General features: G+C 45.1%; 1 protein-coding gene across 1 annotated transcript in view; it reads left to right on the top strand.

Moving 5' to 3' along the window:
- The window catches only part of KMO (kynurenine 3-monooxygenase), a 164,082-nt gene that overhangs the window by 4,410 nt on the left and 140,922 nt on the right, over positions 1-18,750 (top strand). The window contains exon 2 of the mRNA XM_075596841.1: positions 5,276-5,345. Within this exon, the coding sequence (XP_075452956.1) occupies positions 5,276-5,345 (70 nt within the window). The remainder of the gene's footprint in view (positions 1-5,275; positions 5,346-18,750) is intronic.

Raw genomic sequence — 18,750 nt, 5'->3', positions numbered from 1 at the left:
ATCCCAGGAAGGACCGTAGCTCCGTCACATTCTATAGTCGAGCGGCATGGTATGTGGTGAGAAGTTCTAGAAAAGCACTTTAATCCTATCCAGGATCACGGATGTCCATGCTCTTAACTCGGGCACTATCTTATACCCTCTGCGGATGTTGTCGTCGGCCGTGCTTCCTAGGGACAAGCACCAGTAAGCCTTGTGTCGACCCCGATAGCAGCACGCCACTTCCATGTATCTCACTCCCCCTGGTGGATTCTCGGTCATTCCCTTCTCATTATTGAAGAGTTCCCCATGTTCCTCCTGCGCAGTGACCTTATAGCACCCTTCTTTGAGTACCGGATGGATCCATAGCGAGGATAGGGGAGTTTAGCCAGTTTCACTCAGATAATTCCAGATCACCCCAACCACATCAGTGTTGGTCCCCAGGAGGATCAGGTAGCTAGGATGTTCCCGGGGCTCGGGACATATCAGGACCTCCACTTCCATGGTGTGCGTCTTGCCGGTGTTCAATTGCAGTATGCGGTATGTCCAACTCCACCTCCATTTCCTGTTTTGGTGGCCATCTTTGTGAACTAAGGAAATGTTGATCCATGTTGGTACCTTGAATCCTCACAGACGGACATTGGGTTAGACAAAGGGTGCGTAAACTTTTGCTGCTGTGCCCCCCTGCCTGCTTTCCCCCAGTGCTTGCGCCCGCCCCCATTACCTTAGTGCAGCGTCATTTGACATAGAGTTGCCATGGTGATGCGTCCTGAAGCCGGCTGAATCTCGGTAAGTTGCAGAGGCCTCGTGCGGTCTCCTGGCATTTAATTTAAATGCCTTGGGGAAGAGCACGGGTCTCTGAAACTGCCGTGCCCCCCCCCCCCACAAAATAAATAAATCTCGCGCAACCCCTTGGTTAGACATTTTCAATTTGGGTCTGCAGGACTGAATTGAGAGGGTGATGGTTTTGTCTGGGATGTGTTTGTTCCCACTTGGCATGTGTCAGTGGCGCTGACATATGGTTGTAAATATGTTAAACAATTTAATAGGCTTGCAAGGATTATTGTTTGTGAAATGTTAATAAAATGCTGTGGTTGTTGTACATCCAAAGTTGATGTCTGTGTTTTATTGGGTATGGGTGGGGCGGCTTGGTTTGTATGGGTAATGAAGGAATATGACGGCCAAGGGACAGCTCAAATTAATGGATCTATTTTTTTAACAACAATATTTGCTTTCTTAGAAGATTCAATCACATTTACAATACGTGCCTCACGTATTTCTATCTTGTGAAAAATGTATATGTATTGCTTCTTCTTGCAAACACTGAATTAAAGTGAATGATCTGTTTGACTAATTATACTAATAAAGCTAAGCAAACACAAGCAAAAAACATTTCAAATTTGTAAAAAAAAAAAATTCAATATTTGTGTTTACTATGGAAGTGTTAAAAGTTTTTATTTGAAATATTTTAAAATGTGCTGTGTTAAAGTGAAAAAAAGGCGCTAGCTCCACTGGTGATCACTACCAATGAACAGTGACTATATACAAATCTAATGATACAAAAAAAGAAATACAGTGCACACGTGATAATTAACGTGACTAAATGAGTTCAAAACCCCCCTGCTCAAACCCAGCTGGTAGGGACTGGTTCCACTGGTCCCTCAATTCGTGCAGGTTCGTGTGTATTCCAGGGGGAGCATGGAAGGGAAATAAAACAAAATATCTTCTAAGTGTAGACCGTTTGGTACTCAATGGGTTAATACAATGATGTGTCTTGGCTCGTATGAATAGCCTACTCACAAGATGTAGATAAAATACGGGCAGTGTGACACAGTGGTCTCAGCGGAAAGGAACTCTTGATTCTTGATAAGTTGTGGACCGCCAATCTCAGCAGGACAGCATAATATATGTGGGAGAAAGAGTATCCATAGTGCAGACCAATAATGTAAAAAACGTAACTTTTATAGGGTTTAAAAATGAACACTTACAATAAAAACAATCAAATCAAGCATGAATCACAATAATGTGATGGAAGAGAGTAGACTGTGGATTTTGGGCTCACCCACCACCTCCGGTGTGCATGTGCAGCGTGGGACACTGCTACGTTGGACGTTCCCCCCTCTCAGCTCCCTCTGGGGTGTTCGGGTATCGTCTGCTCCAGTCCTTGTGGTAGACGTCAATTCGGTGTATATCTGGAGCTCCCTCTGAAGCGTGCCGTCCCGTCCCCTCCGGTGGACTCTGATACGTCACTTCCGGTTTGGTCGCGATACGTCACTTCCGGTGGAGGGTCTACAATCTACGTCCCTGCTTCTCTCTTCCAATAGGCGGGTACCACTCTACGCGTTTCGCCAATCGGTATGTGGCTTTGTCAGGAGTGTACCGCCCCCTATTAGTCTGCGTCTTAATATAGCTTGCATCATTAATTGTGATTTAAAACATCTGTTTGTACGAGGTCTGCACTAATCACTAACGAGGAATTCATCAATGTACATAAGGGAGCATCCACATGATTATAAAGGGATAATTATATGACATGTTATTTAAATCCATGAACCGAGTTATGATTCAATATGGGGAGTGGAATCGACTTGAGGATAAACAATCTACCTAATAATATCTACTTATAAATTCTCATAAAATGCGGTATATAGTATAAAAAAGTACGTATAAAAAAGAGTTTATATATGAGACCGGAGGTTAACATGAAATGGGGGAAGGGGGTTCATATGAAAAGAAGGGGGGAATACTTCAAACCGGAATTGTACAGGGGTGGGGGGAAAAAAGTTTATTATGGGTATAATATATGGGTATATAAACTCTTTTTTATACGTACTTTTTTATACTATATACCGCATTTTATGAGAATTTATAAGTAGATATTATTAGGTAGATTGTTTATCCTCAAGTCGATTCCACTCCCCATATTGAATCATAACTCGGTTCATGAATTTAAATAACATGTCATATAATTATCCCTTTATAATCATGTGGATGCTCCCTTATGTACATTGATGAATTCCTCGTTAGTGATTAGTGCAGACCTCGTACAAACAGATGTTTTAAATCACAATTAATGATGCAAGCTATATTAAGATGCAGACTAGTAGGGGGCGGTACACTCCTGACGAAGCCACGTACCGATTGGCGAAACGCGTAGAGTGGTACCCGCCTATTGGAAGAGAGAAGCAGGGACGTAGATTGTAGACCCTCCACTGGAAGTGACGTATCGCGACCAAACCGGAAGTGACGTATCGAAGTCCACCGGAGGGACGGGACGGCACGCTTCAGAGGAAGCTCCAGATATACACCGAATTGACGTCTACCACAAGGACTGGAGCAGACGATACCCGAACACCCCAGAGGGAGCTGAGAGGGGGGGAGCGTCCAACGTAGCAGTGTCCCACGCAGCACATGCACACCGAAGGTGGTGGGTGAGCCCAAAATCCACAGTCTACTCTCTTCCATCACATTATTGTGATTCATGCTTGATTTGATTGTTTTTATTGTAAGTGTTCATTTTTAAACCCTATAAAAGTTACGTTTTTTACATTATTGGTCTGCACTATGGATACTCTTTCTCCCACATATATTATGCTGTCCTGCTGAGATTGGGGGTCCACATCTCATCAAGAATCAAGAGTTCCTTTCCGCTGAGACCACTGTGTCACCCTGCCCGTATTTTATCTACATCTTGTGAGTAGGCTATTCATACGAGCAAAGACACATCATTGTACTGTATTAACCCATTGAGTACCAAACGGTCTACACTTAGAAGATATTTTGTTTTATTTCCCTTCCATGCTCCCCCTGGAATACACACGAACCTGCACGAAATATTTTAAAATACCTGTTTTTGTTTAAATATTTTTTTTATTTTTTTTAAAAAAAGAATCAACCATGACCTGGGAATGTATATTGTCGAATCTATAGTATGTATCAGTCAATAAATAACTAAAGGAAGGAATTTAACAACAAATGTACGCCTTAATAAAATACAATGTGGCCACCCTCTACCCCCATCTTCTTTATTCTATGACCTTCACCCCATTGACAGTATGAAAAACTATTTAATAAAAGTTAAAAATAAACATCAACCACTGAAAACATGATGCTGTCCTTATTTAAATAAAACTGTCCCATCTAATATCTAGAATAACATCTAGAATATCCTCTGCATTGTGTTACTGTACATTCTAGTGAATAAGAGCTACAACAGCAGGACTGATCAGGTCTGTATCTCTACAACCTCAATGTTTCTGGCCTCTCTAGCTAAAGCTGATAAAAAAAGATAAAAATATTTATTCTGGTAAATAACTGGTTGTATTTAATAATAAGAAATGTTGACAATAATCAGTCAGTTGCTTACAAACAAATTTCTTTATTTCTTTCCTCTATAGTTTCGTGTAAAAACCCCATGTACAGTACACGATACATCCATATTTTACTCAAACATCAGCATCCTTTGTGCGACGACATCTACAATATCAGTCTTGAATGTTGCTAAAATAGATGGGCTGTAATTATACCAACAGTTTTCAGTGGTGGCATGTTGACATCTTTCCTATTTCCATCCATCACTCAAAAAGTGTTTCATTTGCATTGTCCAAGATGTACAGATGTAGCAGATCTTATCGCACTCGCGGTCACGTTCAAGCTTGTACAATAGCGCAGATCATCCTTTTAAATAGTGTTTGCCCACATTGGGTGCGTCCCACTGCGATACACAAGCAGAATCAAAAAAGTCTGCTATATCTGTAAATGATGTCCAGATGTAGCAGATGTTATTGCTATTGTTCGTGCAACGCATTGTGCCAATGCTTGTGCGTTATTTGATGCTAAATTTTATGCAGCTCTATTGAAAGAAATGGTAACACATGCATCCTTTTCTCAACTCACGCAAAATGTAACATGTATTTTGATGCAGTGTCATGTTGACAGGAGAAAAAACTACTGGTATATCTGTATTAGAAAAGAGTAAGCGAAATACAAACCAGTCAGTGTGTATGTAGCAAATTACAAGTCTGCTGTGTCTTCTCCTCAACCAAGAGAACCAGGTTTTTTGTCGTAGTTCTAATTTAATTGCACTACTCAAAATGTAGTTCAATTGGAAATTCTGAATCTAATAGATATTTGATTTTAACTTCAATGTACAGGTAATATTAATGTTGGTAACTTTAACATTTGGTAAATGAATTGTTTATTTTTAAATGGCATGTTTCTACTTTAAGTAAATAATTATAAAGTTTTTGTAATGGGAGTACATTTTTGAACTAATATTAAAATATGTTGTTTTTTGCAGGTCGGTAGCTTAAATGCATGTTTCTTTGCTAAGAAAGGATTCCAAGTTGACCTATATGAAGCAAGAGAAGGTATACTTGAATACATATTGTATTATTATACTGTGTGTGTATATATATATATATATATATATATATATATATGCATATAAAGAAAAAAGCAGCGCCTACTATAGGTATATATGTGAGGGAAAGTGTATAGCTATGGTATTAAGTGCAAGTATAACTCAAATAAATGTGTATATTAGAATAAATAATCTATACTAATTATGTGAAGACAGAGTATCTAACTAAGTGCCTATATAAATAATTAAATAAAATAGCCTATAAATATTAACAAATAAACATAAAGTAAATATTACAGAATATATAAATGAAAAACAGAAAAAAGCAAAAAAGAGGGTCAAAACCAGTCCTCAAAGAGATAGTCCAATATTGTAGATGGATGCTAATTAAAGGGGTCTCCGGCTGCTCTCAAAAGGACTAACCACGTCCTAGGGAATCTGCAGAAAAGAGAGAGGAGAGAGCGCACGCCCCATAGTGTAAAACCGTAAATTTATTGAGGGGAAGGGGAGGAGGGGGGATAAAAAATGAACTCACAAAAGTACAGAATAACAAAGCATTTCGTGATAATAATCACCACCATCCAGTAGCTGCGCTTCGTTCTTGGGAACCTCCGATCGCGAACGGGATGAGCCACAGTCCTAACAGATGTCCAGGGCAAGTGGATAATTCTGCAACACGTTCCAGAGATCATGAAGTGTAGCTCCTAGCTGACAAGCCTCTATGGTGTTGGCGCTTGGATCGGTCTACTCCTGCGCTCCGTGAGGACGTAGTGTCTATGCGTCCTACGTGATGACGCTCCCTGATGTGTTTCGTCACACACGGGTGACTTTCTCAAAGGGTAGTCTTTCTCCCTTTCATCCAAGTCATCCAAGCGTGATCCGGTCTGATGACTCCTTAGGGGGTATGGCGGGGGGGGTTAGGTAGCGGTGGTGGAGTGACAGGCGGCAGGGGGTGACCTGTGTAATGCGGCATGCATTCTGTAAAAGTAGGTGATATACAGTAAGTGGCTGAGTGTGCAGGGGGGATGGGGAGAGGGTGGGGTGGATGGGGAGTGGGTGGTTGGTGGGGTGGATGGGGAGAGGGTGGGGAGAGGGTGGGGGGTGCGGGGATGGGGAAAGGGTGGGTGGTGTGGGGGATGGGATTGGGAGAGGGGGGATGGGGGAGAGGGGGGATGGAGTGGGGGTTGGGAGGGAGAGGGGGGATGGGGTGGTGGGTTGGGAGGGAGAGGGGGGAAGGGGTGGTTGGTTGGGAGGGGTGTGGGGTGGGGAGGGAGAGGAGGGGTGTGGGGTGGAGGGGGAGGTGGGGTGGGGGGGTAGAGGGAGGGTGGGGGGGAGGTGGGGTGGGGGGGTAGATGGAGGGTGGGGGGGAGGTGGGGTGGCTGGGAGAGGGGAGGTGGGGTTGGGGGGGTAGAGGGGTGGGGGGGGAGAGGGGAGGTGGGGTGGGGGGGGTAGAGGGGTGGGGGGTGGTATAGGGGTGCCACGTTGACCATGTGCTAATTTGTGCAGTAAACTGATTGCGCAGGGGGGGGGGGGTCGGCGTGGCCTAAGTGCGGGCGGGCAGAGTGTAGAGGGGGGTAAGTGCGCATGGCAGGAGTGGTGACAGGGGGTAGTGGGCTGTTTGTGATATCCCTTGGCGGCAGCGGCGGCGACTGGAGTGGTGAGAGGGGAGGTGGGTGTGTGAGCGGACTGTTTGTTAGGGGGGTGGAGCGTTGTCTTTGTGTGGTCCGGCGCAGCGGCGATGTGGGGTAAGTGCAGGCGGAGTTCTGACAGAGGGTGTTGTTGGGGGGGTGAGCAGCCTCGTTTCAGAGGTCCCACGGTGGCAAGGGCAGCGTGGGGTAAGGGCGTGTGCGACGGCAGGAAGGGCGTAGCAAAGGGGCCGTGTGTGTGTGTTACGGATGTAATCCGCAGGTAGGCTCACACAGTATGAGGAAGCTTCTGGGGTGTGAGCAGTCCACACGGGTGAAAGTGTGGTGCTTGAGTGGAACAGTGGCTTAGAGTAGACCGGACAATGAGAGCCATGGGGGGGCGGACGGACCGACGCACCAATCAAATGGTCTCCAGACACTCACACACAAGATTTTCAAAAATATATATATAGATATATATATAGATATATATCTATATATATATGATAATCAAAAAATAAATAGACGATACCGTTCTGTGGCTAACAAAATGCTTTTATTTGTGCGAGCTTTCGAGATACACTGATCTCTTCTCCGGCGATGTTACAATGAATGAAGCAAGCAAAGGGTATACTTAAAAACAGTGTCTCTTGGAATGTTATCTGTGCTTGTCCCTCCCCCGTGGGTGGATGTGATTTTTAACAAAACAGAGGGGCAGCTAGCACTCCCATCAAAGTGAAATTGTATGGTGCCTGTCCTATAGAAATAAACAGAGAAAGCAGTCATCCCTAGCAAGGGAAGACAAAGGACAGCACTCAAGGATAAATGGCAACAAAAAAAACTGTATTCAGATGGTACAGCACAAACAAGACCAACGTTTCCCTCCCCCTCCCCCCCTCTCACTCTCTCTCTCTCTCCCCCTTCCCCTCCATCCCCCCACCCCCCCTCTCACTCTCTCTCTCTCCCCCCTTCCCCTCCATCCCCCTCCCCCTCTCTCTCTCTCCCTCTCTCTCCCTCTCTCTCTCTCCTTCTCCTTCTCCCTCTCCCTCTCCCTCTCCCTCTCTCTCTCTCCCTCTCTCTCTCTCCCTCTCTCTCTCTCTCTCTCTCTCTCTCTCTCTCTCTCTCTCTCTCTCTCTCTCTCTCTCTCTCTCTCTCTCTCTCTCTCTCTCTCTCTCTCTCTCGTCTGCAACCCCACCTTTCACCATTCTCACAAATGAGCCACGTTTTGCTTCAAAACTATTTTAAACATGGTTCCATATAGGCTTAAGCTTGCTGCATGGTCACAGCTTTAAGCACAGTCAGGGTTAAGATGCATGGCCAGTAAACCCACCCACAGACAGCTGTTTCAACCTTAATGGGTCTCATTAGTGTGGGGTTGGTTACTGGCTATGCAAAGCTGAAGCAATGAGGATGGGGTTTACCATACTTGGTTATGTTATGGTGAGTAAAAAAAGTGACAAAAACCCTCCACAGCAAAGCATATAGGAAATGTAAATATAACTATATGCTCATTTGCATGTCTTAGGCAAGTCTGCAAACCCGCCTTTCACCATTATCACCCAGCACACAGCACTTACTGTACACTGCAGCAAGGGATTCTAAGCACAGCCAGGGTTAAGATGCATAGCCAGTAAATCCACCCACAGACAGCTGTTTCGACCTTAATGGGTCTCATCAGTGTGGGGTTGGTTACTGGCTGTGCTTAAAGCTGTGACCATGCAGCAAGCTTAAGCCTATAGGGAACCATGTTTAAAATGGTTTTGAAGCAAAAAGTGGCACTGTGTGCTCACACTGATGATACCCATTAAGGGTGAAACATGTCTGTGAATGGTTTCTCTGGCGTTGCATCTGATTCCCAGGCTGTGCTTTTAAAGCTGTGTTAACAGCGAGCATTTGCTTATATGGGCTCCATGTAACAATGGTTTTTCAGACAAAAGGTGACACATTGTGTGCTCATCTCATTTACATGTAATTTCCCAGAATCCCTTGCTGTAGGGGAAGCACTGTATGCTGGGGATAATGGTGAAAGGCAGGGTTGCAGACTTGCCTAAGACATGTGGATGTGCTCACAAGTGATCTGTTTATTTGCTATATATATAATTAAAGATTGACAATATACAATTCATTTGCATGGACTTTATTTACTCTTTTTTAACATAAAAGCCTAAACTACCAGGCTAATAGAACAGTATTTACCAAACAAATACAAAGAAGAGTCAAGAGTAATACTTTAATGTGCTTTTAAAATGCAGTTATTGTTCACAGAGCTTCAGCATCACAGCCAATATTTTAATGCTCCAGTGTTACAGCTGGTGTTTTTAGACAACTGATTGGTAATTAAACCTATGCCTGAGTCATATGTATCTTCAATTATTGCCTTATTTAAACCTGAGCTTTGTAAGCAGGAATTGTTGTGCCAAATAAGTTAGGGGTTATCTAGTGGAAACTCAAACTCTGCAATATACTGTATAGTTAGCTATTCTTAGCATGGAGGTAGTAGGAGCGACCAATCAGAGTGTGGGAATCCCTACCCGCTGGCCAATAGGAAAAGGGGATCGTCCTTTGGCTGATGTCAGAGCAGGGGTGTGCCAAGCCGGCTCGGGATGTCCTGTGGGCAGGACATATGAGATGACCAATGGGAATTGCGCCAACATTCTGCCGCTTCCCTCAGTCAACACATTGCCACCTATTGGGCAGGCTCCACGGAGTCTAGGAAAACAGAGTGTCCTCCCTGCAGGGGGTTTCTGTTCTCCAGACCCAGTATTCTGCCCTGCCCCGTCCTCTTAGCACCCCGACACCTCTCAACATCCCGTTTCCTCTTTCATCTACGGACTCTATACAGACTTGCTGACACCTTAAACAGATGCCCTGGCGGACTGCATAGAGCCTTATAATAAATGTATCAAACACATAAAACATATTTGAATACATGTGGGACCTTGGGGGACTCATGAAAGTCAGGGATATAAGACTGATATATCGGGGCCCAAAAAGCAGGAGTCTGGGGGAAACAGGGCAGCCCCGGTGTAATTCCACCCACGTACCGGCAATCATGCCTGCTCGCTTGGTAGAATGAAGGTACTACCAGTAGCTCCGGTCCCCGAAATCCTGAAAACAAAAGAATTGCATTCTTACCAAAATATCCCAACTAAACCGTACACACAGCAAATTTCATGAGTCTAGGGTAAAGGGCACATGGAAAGTGTAGGTGAAGGGGTAACCAGGCTCAACAATAAAGGTTAAGCCTGTCTAGTTACCTCTGATCCACGTATTGGGTTTCGGGAGTGTCAGCTCTTGAGTCCAGTGTTTGTCAATGCATGTCTGTAAATTATGCGACAATAAAGAATTTATGTGTTTTTACCTTTCCAGTTGTGCCAGCAAGCAGAGATTGCTAGGCTATGAGTTTCAAGGGGGATTTTATGGAGAAAGTCGTGTCAGAATGTATCTAGATAGCCGGGTTCCAGTGTTGCGGGATACCCCAAAAATGTACTTGAGAATCAGGACGGATTCTCAGATACATTGAGACACATTGCTCTGGCAAAATCTCCCCTTGAAAACACTTGTGCGACTCACCGCTAGGACTCCCTGTTTCAGCACAGACCGTAAAGGGAATGGTAAAGGGATGGTAAAGGGATCACTAGTATAAGAGGGGATGCCCTGAACACCCAGAACCTGGTATAAGGGTTCTGGAGATACTCCAACATTACATAAGTTTGCAATGAGTTTTAAAATCTAAGTCCGATATAGTATGTGGGGAATATGGCTAGTAGGAATAAAAGTGCAATATTCTTATTCTATTCCCCATAGCCATAAGACTTAGAAATGTTTTAAGTATATATTTTATTAAACCAGTGTGTATATATACTTGTGCACCGTATATGAGCTGGGACTTCCAGGTCCAGGGTTCCGAGAGACAATTTGGCTACCAAGCTTGGTGCCATCAAGTTTGCTCGGATTCCGGACATGAAAGGGTCAGAGGTTGCCAAGGTGTGAAAGCCATTTGGGTACTGGAGTTAAGCTCCAGTACTCATGTCGTGGCTGAATGGAAGTCCTTGGACAACCATTTGCCCAACCCAGGCTTTGAGGAGCCTAACTCAGCGTGTGGCTTCTGGATGACAAGTGGCAGAGGTGCCAGTTTGGCGCATGCCCTTGTCCGATGCCGAAGTCCCGCTTTCCCGGCTTTGGTAGACTGGCAGCGCTCTTATTGGCTGGTAGGAATTCTCCCATATTTCATGAATGAACTCTGAAATACTATAAGGATACCTCAGCCAATCCGGAGAGCAGATTCTAAGAGCCAGAACAGCAGCGGTAAATTTGAAACGACCAAAAGATGCTCTTGGAGAAATAGTAGCGAGCCAGCTTCAGAAATTTCAAGGTGAGAAAGTCCCACTTTTCGGGGCCAAGTTTTGAGAATTGAATGTAGCGGTCACGGCTAGGATTGCCAGCCGAAACAATTTCCAGGACGTTTGGGACTTACTCCTGGTCAAGGGATTTCAGGACCTCCGGAAGAAAGAGAGCGGTGGCGTCAGGAACTTCATGCCGATTTGAGTTCCAGGTCAACTAAAAACTTTGTTTTATGTTCTATTTGTGCAAGGAAAGTCTAGTTTTCAACCCCAGACCCAGTAAGTGTGTTCTTCTCATGTATTTTGTGTTTCATTGTGCTTAGTCTATTTTAAGTGAATAAATGACAATTTATTTTACCACCTTGTTTTGCTCAGTGTTATGATCCCGGTATAAAAGGTGTAAAGGCCTGGTATCCCGTGACACCTGTCACAGCCATTTCCTTTCTAACATGTGTAGGATTGCTCACTTCTCTCCAAGACTGTTTGGGTGAGGACCTCTCTTCCGCTGGGTGTGTAAATGCTGCATCTATACCCAATTTTTTAAGGAACTCCTCTCCCTCTTCTAGCGCTTTTATTGAGAAGGCTTTCCCATTCCTGATAACTAGCAAGCTGAAGGGGAAGGACCAACGATACCTGATTCCCTTTTCTCTAATAAACTTGGTAGTAGGCTGCAATTTTCTGCATCTGCCTAATGTTATCGGGGAAAGATCTAGGAAAATCTGCATTTTTATTTCTTCATATGTGCAGAAGGCGGTATTCCTAGTTATCTGACAGACTGCTTCCCTTATTTTAAAGTAGTGGAAACGTAGGATTACAGACGAGACAACGAGTATTCTAAATCTTGCCTTAAACTAGACCGTTACATGCTGGGTACATGCTGGGTGTAACCTGGCTAGTTTAAGGCAAGTTTAAGGCATTTCTGCATTGACTAATGACCCATCGGATTAACACAGCAGGGGTCCCTGGCAGTCCCATTCAGTTTGAATGGGACTGCCAGGGACCCCCGCTGTTAATCTGATGGGCCATTAGTCAATTCAGACATGCCCTAAACTTGCCTTAAACTAGACCCGCCAAAAAGAAGGATCCAGCACTCCACGGATTTGGCAAAATTTCAAATTTTATTGCGCCATACACAACGACCGTTTCGATCTTAGTAGGTCTTTTATAAGTGAAAAGGCATAATGCCAAAGACAACAAACAGGATATATATACACACCCTGCAGTGGCTCAGGGGCTTACAACAATTTTGGCCAAAAATGTTAAACTAAAAGACCATTTTATTTAATAGATATTGTGACAGAAACCAGGGGATGGTAATAATTCCATATATAGGGCTCCCAGGATACTGAACAGTTTCTATCCTGTTTGGCCTGGGAGTGCAGGCTTATAATACATGCACTCCATCCCACAGTTTGGCAAGTGCTGGAACTGAGGGATGAGAGATCCAGACCAGAGTTTGTCTGCTGCCTGATTTCTGTCACCTGTCATGCTAATTAGAAATCAGATATGTAAGACTGATTTCCTGTTTGTTCTCCCCTCTTCCCAAGAGCCTGGAGGCTAGAAGGCTGCTGAACTACAGAGGGGAGAAGCCTCTTCCCCAAACAGGTTCAATCATTCTGTTCATTTGTCTAAGACTGCAAAAGTACCTTGTTTTGTTGTTGGAAGTGGAAAAGCCACTTCCAACCCTGAGTCAGGGATATCTAAGTTAAGTTATCGCTCAGGTGAGCAGCTTTTGTTTTGATGTGTTTCTGTTGTATGCACTGTGGCAGTCTCAGTGCCTGGGACTGAATAAACCAGGCATAGCCTGTTTAAAGGAACAGTACGTGACGCCTCATCATTTAACCTACCCTAAAAGACCGTGTTCTAACAGTCCCGGACAAACGACGGAGCCCCGGAGTAAGCTGTTTGTCACATATGGTGGAGAATGCGGGCAGAACACTAAAAGGTCTGCGGGTTAAAGAACTTTAACAAGGAAAAAAAAAAGTTTTTTTTTCTCTCTCCAAACAAGATGGAAGACGTGGTGAGTGCGCTGGTACGCAATGTCGCTGTCCAGAAAGAAGCGAATGAAACCCAGCAACAGCTGTTAATAGCCCAGCAAGAGACTAATGCAAACCAGCAACAGGTGAATGCAAACCAGCAAGAGACAAACCGCTTGCTGAGAGAGGAGCAACAACGGTTCGCTCAGGGCTTACAGCAGGATCTCGAGATCCTGAGGGGGACTATCAGTAACCTTCCACTGGCAGAGGAAGCCCCAGTTCCGAAAATGACCAGGGCTAGCCACTACCTTCAGAAGATGGGACCCTCGGATGATATGGAAGCCTATCTTCTCACGTTTGAATGCACGGCACAGAGAGAGGGATGGACAGAAGCTGAGTGGGCTGGTCTAATCGCACCCTTCCTAAGCGGCGAACCCCAGAAGGCTTACTTTGATCTAGAGCCAGCCGAAGCTAACGTCTATACAAAATTGAAGTTCGAGATCCTCGCCCGCCTCGGCGTTACCACGGCAGTTCGTGCCCAAAGGTTTCACACATGGTCCTTCACGATGGATAAAGCCACCCGAAGCCAGATGTACACTGGCGACACACTTTATTCGAGCTTGGCTAGTCCCACGAATTCGGGTATACCCGGGTGTATTGAGGTTTGTGACTGTTTTCTGCCCGAGTGCATTGAGGTATTTTCCAAGCAGGGATTGAAGCATTTTATTCCCGCTGGCTGCAATAATGCACAGTATATATATATATACTGCATTACAATTCATGAATTTATGCCATCTGGTAGACACGCGAAGCATTGCAGCCTATTAAATCCTAATCATTATCATTTAACAGATCAGCCGCCCATCAGCCAGGCATGAACCCAGGCTGGGAAGGCAAACGCAACGGGGCTTGTCAGAGGTGAGGAGTGGCGCATTCCAGGTATCTGCCAGGTACATACCGGGTATTTGCTCGAATAAAGTGTGTCGGTGCAGTATGACCTCATCCACCTCGCCCGGAAGTGGCTACAACCCGAGATCAACTCAGCAAACCCCATCGTGGAACGGTTGGTCATGGACCAGTTCTTGAGGAAACTTCCCTCTGCCTTACGCCGTTGGGTCAGTCGGAGTGACCCCCACAATGCGGATGAGCCTGTGGCCCTCGTAGAAAGGTACAATGCAGCAGAAGAGCACCCGCAACTCACAGTCGGGGAGCAACCCCACTACCCGAGGTTCCAGGACTCTTCCAGAGACGGTAAAAGGGTACCAGAGTTAAGGGGCGCTGAAGAGCGGCGACCACCTTCACGCAGCACCAGCAACAGTGGCTCGCACACTAAGGGCAATAGCCAACATGGGGAGCTGGGAAAAGGCTCTAAGTGGGACACAGACTATGTACCTAAATGTGTAAATTGTCATGAGAGGGGCCACACAGCAAAAATCTGTCCACTAAATGATGAACCCATGCAATGCAACAGCGTGGAACCTTATTCGCTGTGGTCCCAATGTATGGGCCCTAGCCCAGAGGACACCTTGAATAACCATCTGTGGGCATTTGTAAAGGTTAATGGTAAGAGGGTTCGGGCACTTCTTGACTCTGGGAGCATGGTCACACTAGTGTCCGAATACCTGTTGCCCATTAAGAAGAAACAGGTAAACAGTTCACAAAGAGTGGCAATTTGTTGTATACATGGGGATAATCATGAATATTCCACTGTTGATGTTTTTTTATGAAACAGAGTTTGGTTCATTAGATTTCAAGGTGGGTATTGAACCCAAACAGGCACATGATGGGTTAATAGGGACCGACTTTCCCCATTTTCTAAAAATGTGGTCCCCCGCTCAGAATAGCGCCCAGAGTTCAATAGCGGACCATAACGAAGTATTAGAAGAAACAAATCCTTTCCCTTTTTCAGAAATGGATGTTGACGAGGGCCCAAATAAGAAGGGGGAAAAGGAGGAGTGCTGTAAAATTCCCTTCCCCATCACTACTTTGGTAGGGAATACCCCAAATCAAGATGTTGATCAGACACTTACCACCCCAGAACCGGATAAGACCCTCACTGACCTAGAGGTCAGTCCTGGGAGTTTTAAGAAGGCCCAGTGGGAGGACCCCACATTAGCGGTAGCAAGGGGAAATATACGGGACCAGAATAGTACTCCTGGCCAACCAGATAGGTCACTTGCTTACCCCTACTTCGAGGTAGAGAACGACCTAGTATATCGGGTTGATAAAAGGAAATCAGTTACAATTAAACAATTGTTGGTACCACGGACATTCCGTAACGTAGTATTACACCTCGCACATAGTCATCCATTGGGGGGACACCTAGGGGTGGAAAAGACAAAAGAAAAGGTTCTTCGAAGCTTCTATTGGCCTGGGGTTCTGGCAGAAATGACAAATTATTGCTCCTCATGCCCAGAATGTCAGATCACCGCCCCGTTCAAAACGTACCGCAGCCCATTGGTACCCCTTCCCATAATAGAGGTACCATTTGACCGGATTGCTATGGATCTAGTAGGTCCCCTAATAAATTCTGCTAGGGGACATCAGCATATATTGGTAATATTAGATTATACCACCCGATATCCGGAGGCAGTTCCCCTACGTAGCACCTCTGCTAAAAACATAGCAAAAGAGTTAGTAGTTCTGTTTTCCCGGGTCGGAATTCCTAAAGAGATTTTATCTGACCAGGGAACACCATTTATGTCCCAAATAACAAAAGAGCTATGTAAACTCCTAAAAATCAAGCATCTCAGAACCTCAGTCTATCATCCACAAATAGATGGTTTAGTGGAAAGGTTCAATAAAACCTTAAAGAGCATGTTACGGCGGGCGGTCGATAAAGATGGGAAAAACTGGGATTGTTTGTTACCGTACCTGTTATTTGCCATTAGGGAAGTTCCCCAATCATCCACAGGTTTCTCCCCGTTTGAACTATTGTATGGCCGACACCCAAGGGGCTTACTGGATATAGCCAAAGAGACTTGGGAACACGAGGTTACCCCTTACAGAAGTGTAATAGAGCATGTTGCCCAGATGCAGGACCGCATTGCTGCAGTCCTACCCATAGTGAGGGAACACATGGAAAAAGCTCAAGAGGCCCAGAGGAATACGTATAATAAGGGTGCTAGGGTCAGAATTTTTTTTCCAGGTGATAGGGTACTAGTTCTGGTTCCCACCGTGGAGAGTAAATTCCTTGCTAAATGGCATGGGCCATATGAGGTCTTGGAAAGAGTGGGTGAAGTAAATTATAAGGTAAGACAGCCAGGTAGGAGGAAACCTGAGCAAATTTACCATATAAACCTACTCAAGCCCTGGAAAGATAGAGAAGTCTTGTTAACCCTAGTACCCCCAGGTCCGTCAGAGAATCAAGAAACTGACCCAGAGGTTAGCATAGCTGAAACCCTGTCCGTTCATCAGAAACGAGAGGTTCAGAATTTAGTGAGAAGAAACAAAGAAATCTTCTCTACACAGCCAGGTAGAACTAGCGTAATTGAACATACCTAGTCTCTGAACCGGGGGTCCGAGTTAACCTTAAACCGTACCGAATCCCAGAGGCCAAAAGAAAGGCTATAAGTTTAGAAGTTAAAAAAATGCTAAAACTAGGCGTAATTGAGGAATCCCAAAGTGGGTGGAACAGCCCTATAGTCTTAGTCCCAAAGCCAGATGGTACAACAAGGTTTTGTAATGACTACCGGAAACTAAACGCGGTGTCAAAATTTGATACTTATCCTATGCCCAGGGTAGATGAACTTGTAGAGAGACTGGGCAAAGCCCGATATCTCACAACCCTAGACCTAACAAAAGGGTACTGGCAGGTTCCCCTCACAGAAAGGGCAAAAGAAAAGACAAATGGAAAAATAGGGTAACCCCAATTATCGAGGCCACTACCAGGCACTATGGAGTGTGTTTTAGGAAAGAAGGTTTGACGCCGGTATACAGGTGATGCAGGTAATAAGGCAATATTGTGGTATCTCCGATACTAACAAGGGGAGTGGGGTACTGGAAAACCGGTTAGAGGTACAAGGGGACACCTCCCAAGGGGGCGCCCCCAAGTAAATCACGGCCCGGCTACCAATATATCCTCACCTGTTTCCCCTGTTTATCGCGTGGAGGTCCCTTGAAAGCCGTTCCTGTTTGCGGCTGCAAGCTTGATCCTGGAGGCTCTGTGTGCTGGGATTCTGCTTGCTGGCGTCTGCGTGCCCCAACCGGATATGACGTCACAGGTGAAAAAATGGAGATTGCTTCCGAGGTTCACAGCACCTTCACTCAGCCAGTTGTATGAATATAAATAACTTTATTAGTAACCAGTAATGTACAACAGCATGAACACTCTTACGCGTTTCGTCCAAGACAGGACTTTTCGAAAGTCCTGGCTTGGACGAAACGCGTAAGAGTGTTCATGCTGTTGTACATTACTGGTTACTAATAAAGTTTTTTATATTCATACAACTGGCTGAGTGAAGGTGCTGTGAATCTCGGAAGCAATCTCCATTTTTTTCACAAAAGAAAAGACAGCCTTCTCAACCCCAGATGGCCTCTTTCAGTATAAGGTGCTGCCTTTTGGCTTACATGGAGCTCCCGCCACATTCCAAAGAATGATGGATAAAATTTTAAAACCACATGCTCGGTACGCTGCCGCCTACCTGGATGATGTGGTAATCCATAGTGAAGATTGGCAATCCCACCTTCCAAAGGTCCAAGCTGTGCTCGACGCAGTTCGTTCTGCTGGACTAACTGCTAACCCCGCTAAATGCACTATTGGTCTGGAGGAGGCCAAGTATCTGGGGTATTCTATTGGTAGAGGGTTACTCAAACCACAAACACTCAAAGTAGAGGCGATACAAAATTGGCCAAGGCCAGTTACAAAAAAACAAGTAAGGACCTTTTTGGAGTTAATTGGCTACTATAGAAGGTTTATTCCCAATTTTGCAACTAAGGCAACCCCACTAACCGACCTCACAAAAGCAAGAGGACCGCTAATGGTAAAGTGGTCCCCCGAAACCGAACAGGCCTTTAGAAGCCTGAAAGAAGCTCTTTGTGCCCAACCAGTGTTGGTCACACCTGACTTCTCCAAAGAGTTCGTAGTCCAAACCGACGCATCTGAGGTAGGGCTGGGGGCAGTACTCTCCCAGGAGTCTAATGGTGAGGAGCACCCCATCCTTTATTTAAGTAGGAAACTAAATCCCCAGGAGAAAAATTACTCCATAGTAGAGAAAGATTGTCTCGCAATAAAGTGGGCTGTAGAGACGCTCAAATACTACCTGTTGGGGAGAAAATTCCGGTTGGTCACAGATCATGCATCCCTTACCTGGATGTGTCAAAACAGGGAAAAGAATGCTAGAGTGACCAGGTGGTTCCTAAGCCTACAACCCTTTAAATTTTCTGTGGAACACAGGTCAGGGCACAAACATGGCAATGCTGACGGGTTGTCAAGGATGCACTCCCTAATATCCATGGTCGCTCATCCC

This window comes from Ascaphus truei, chromosome 4 (genome assembly GCF_040206685.1).
Source record: "Ascaphus truei isolate aAscTru1 chromosome 4, aAscTru1.hap1, whole genome shotgun sequence".
Classification (NCBI taxonomy): Eukaryota; Metazoa; Chordata; class Amphibia; order Anura; family Ascaphidae; genus Ascaphus; species Ascaphus truei.
The sequence above is the reverse complement of the archived record's forward strand: the minus strand, read 5'-3'. Positions and strand labels throughout refer to the sequence as shown.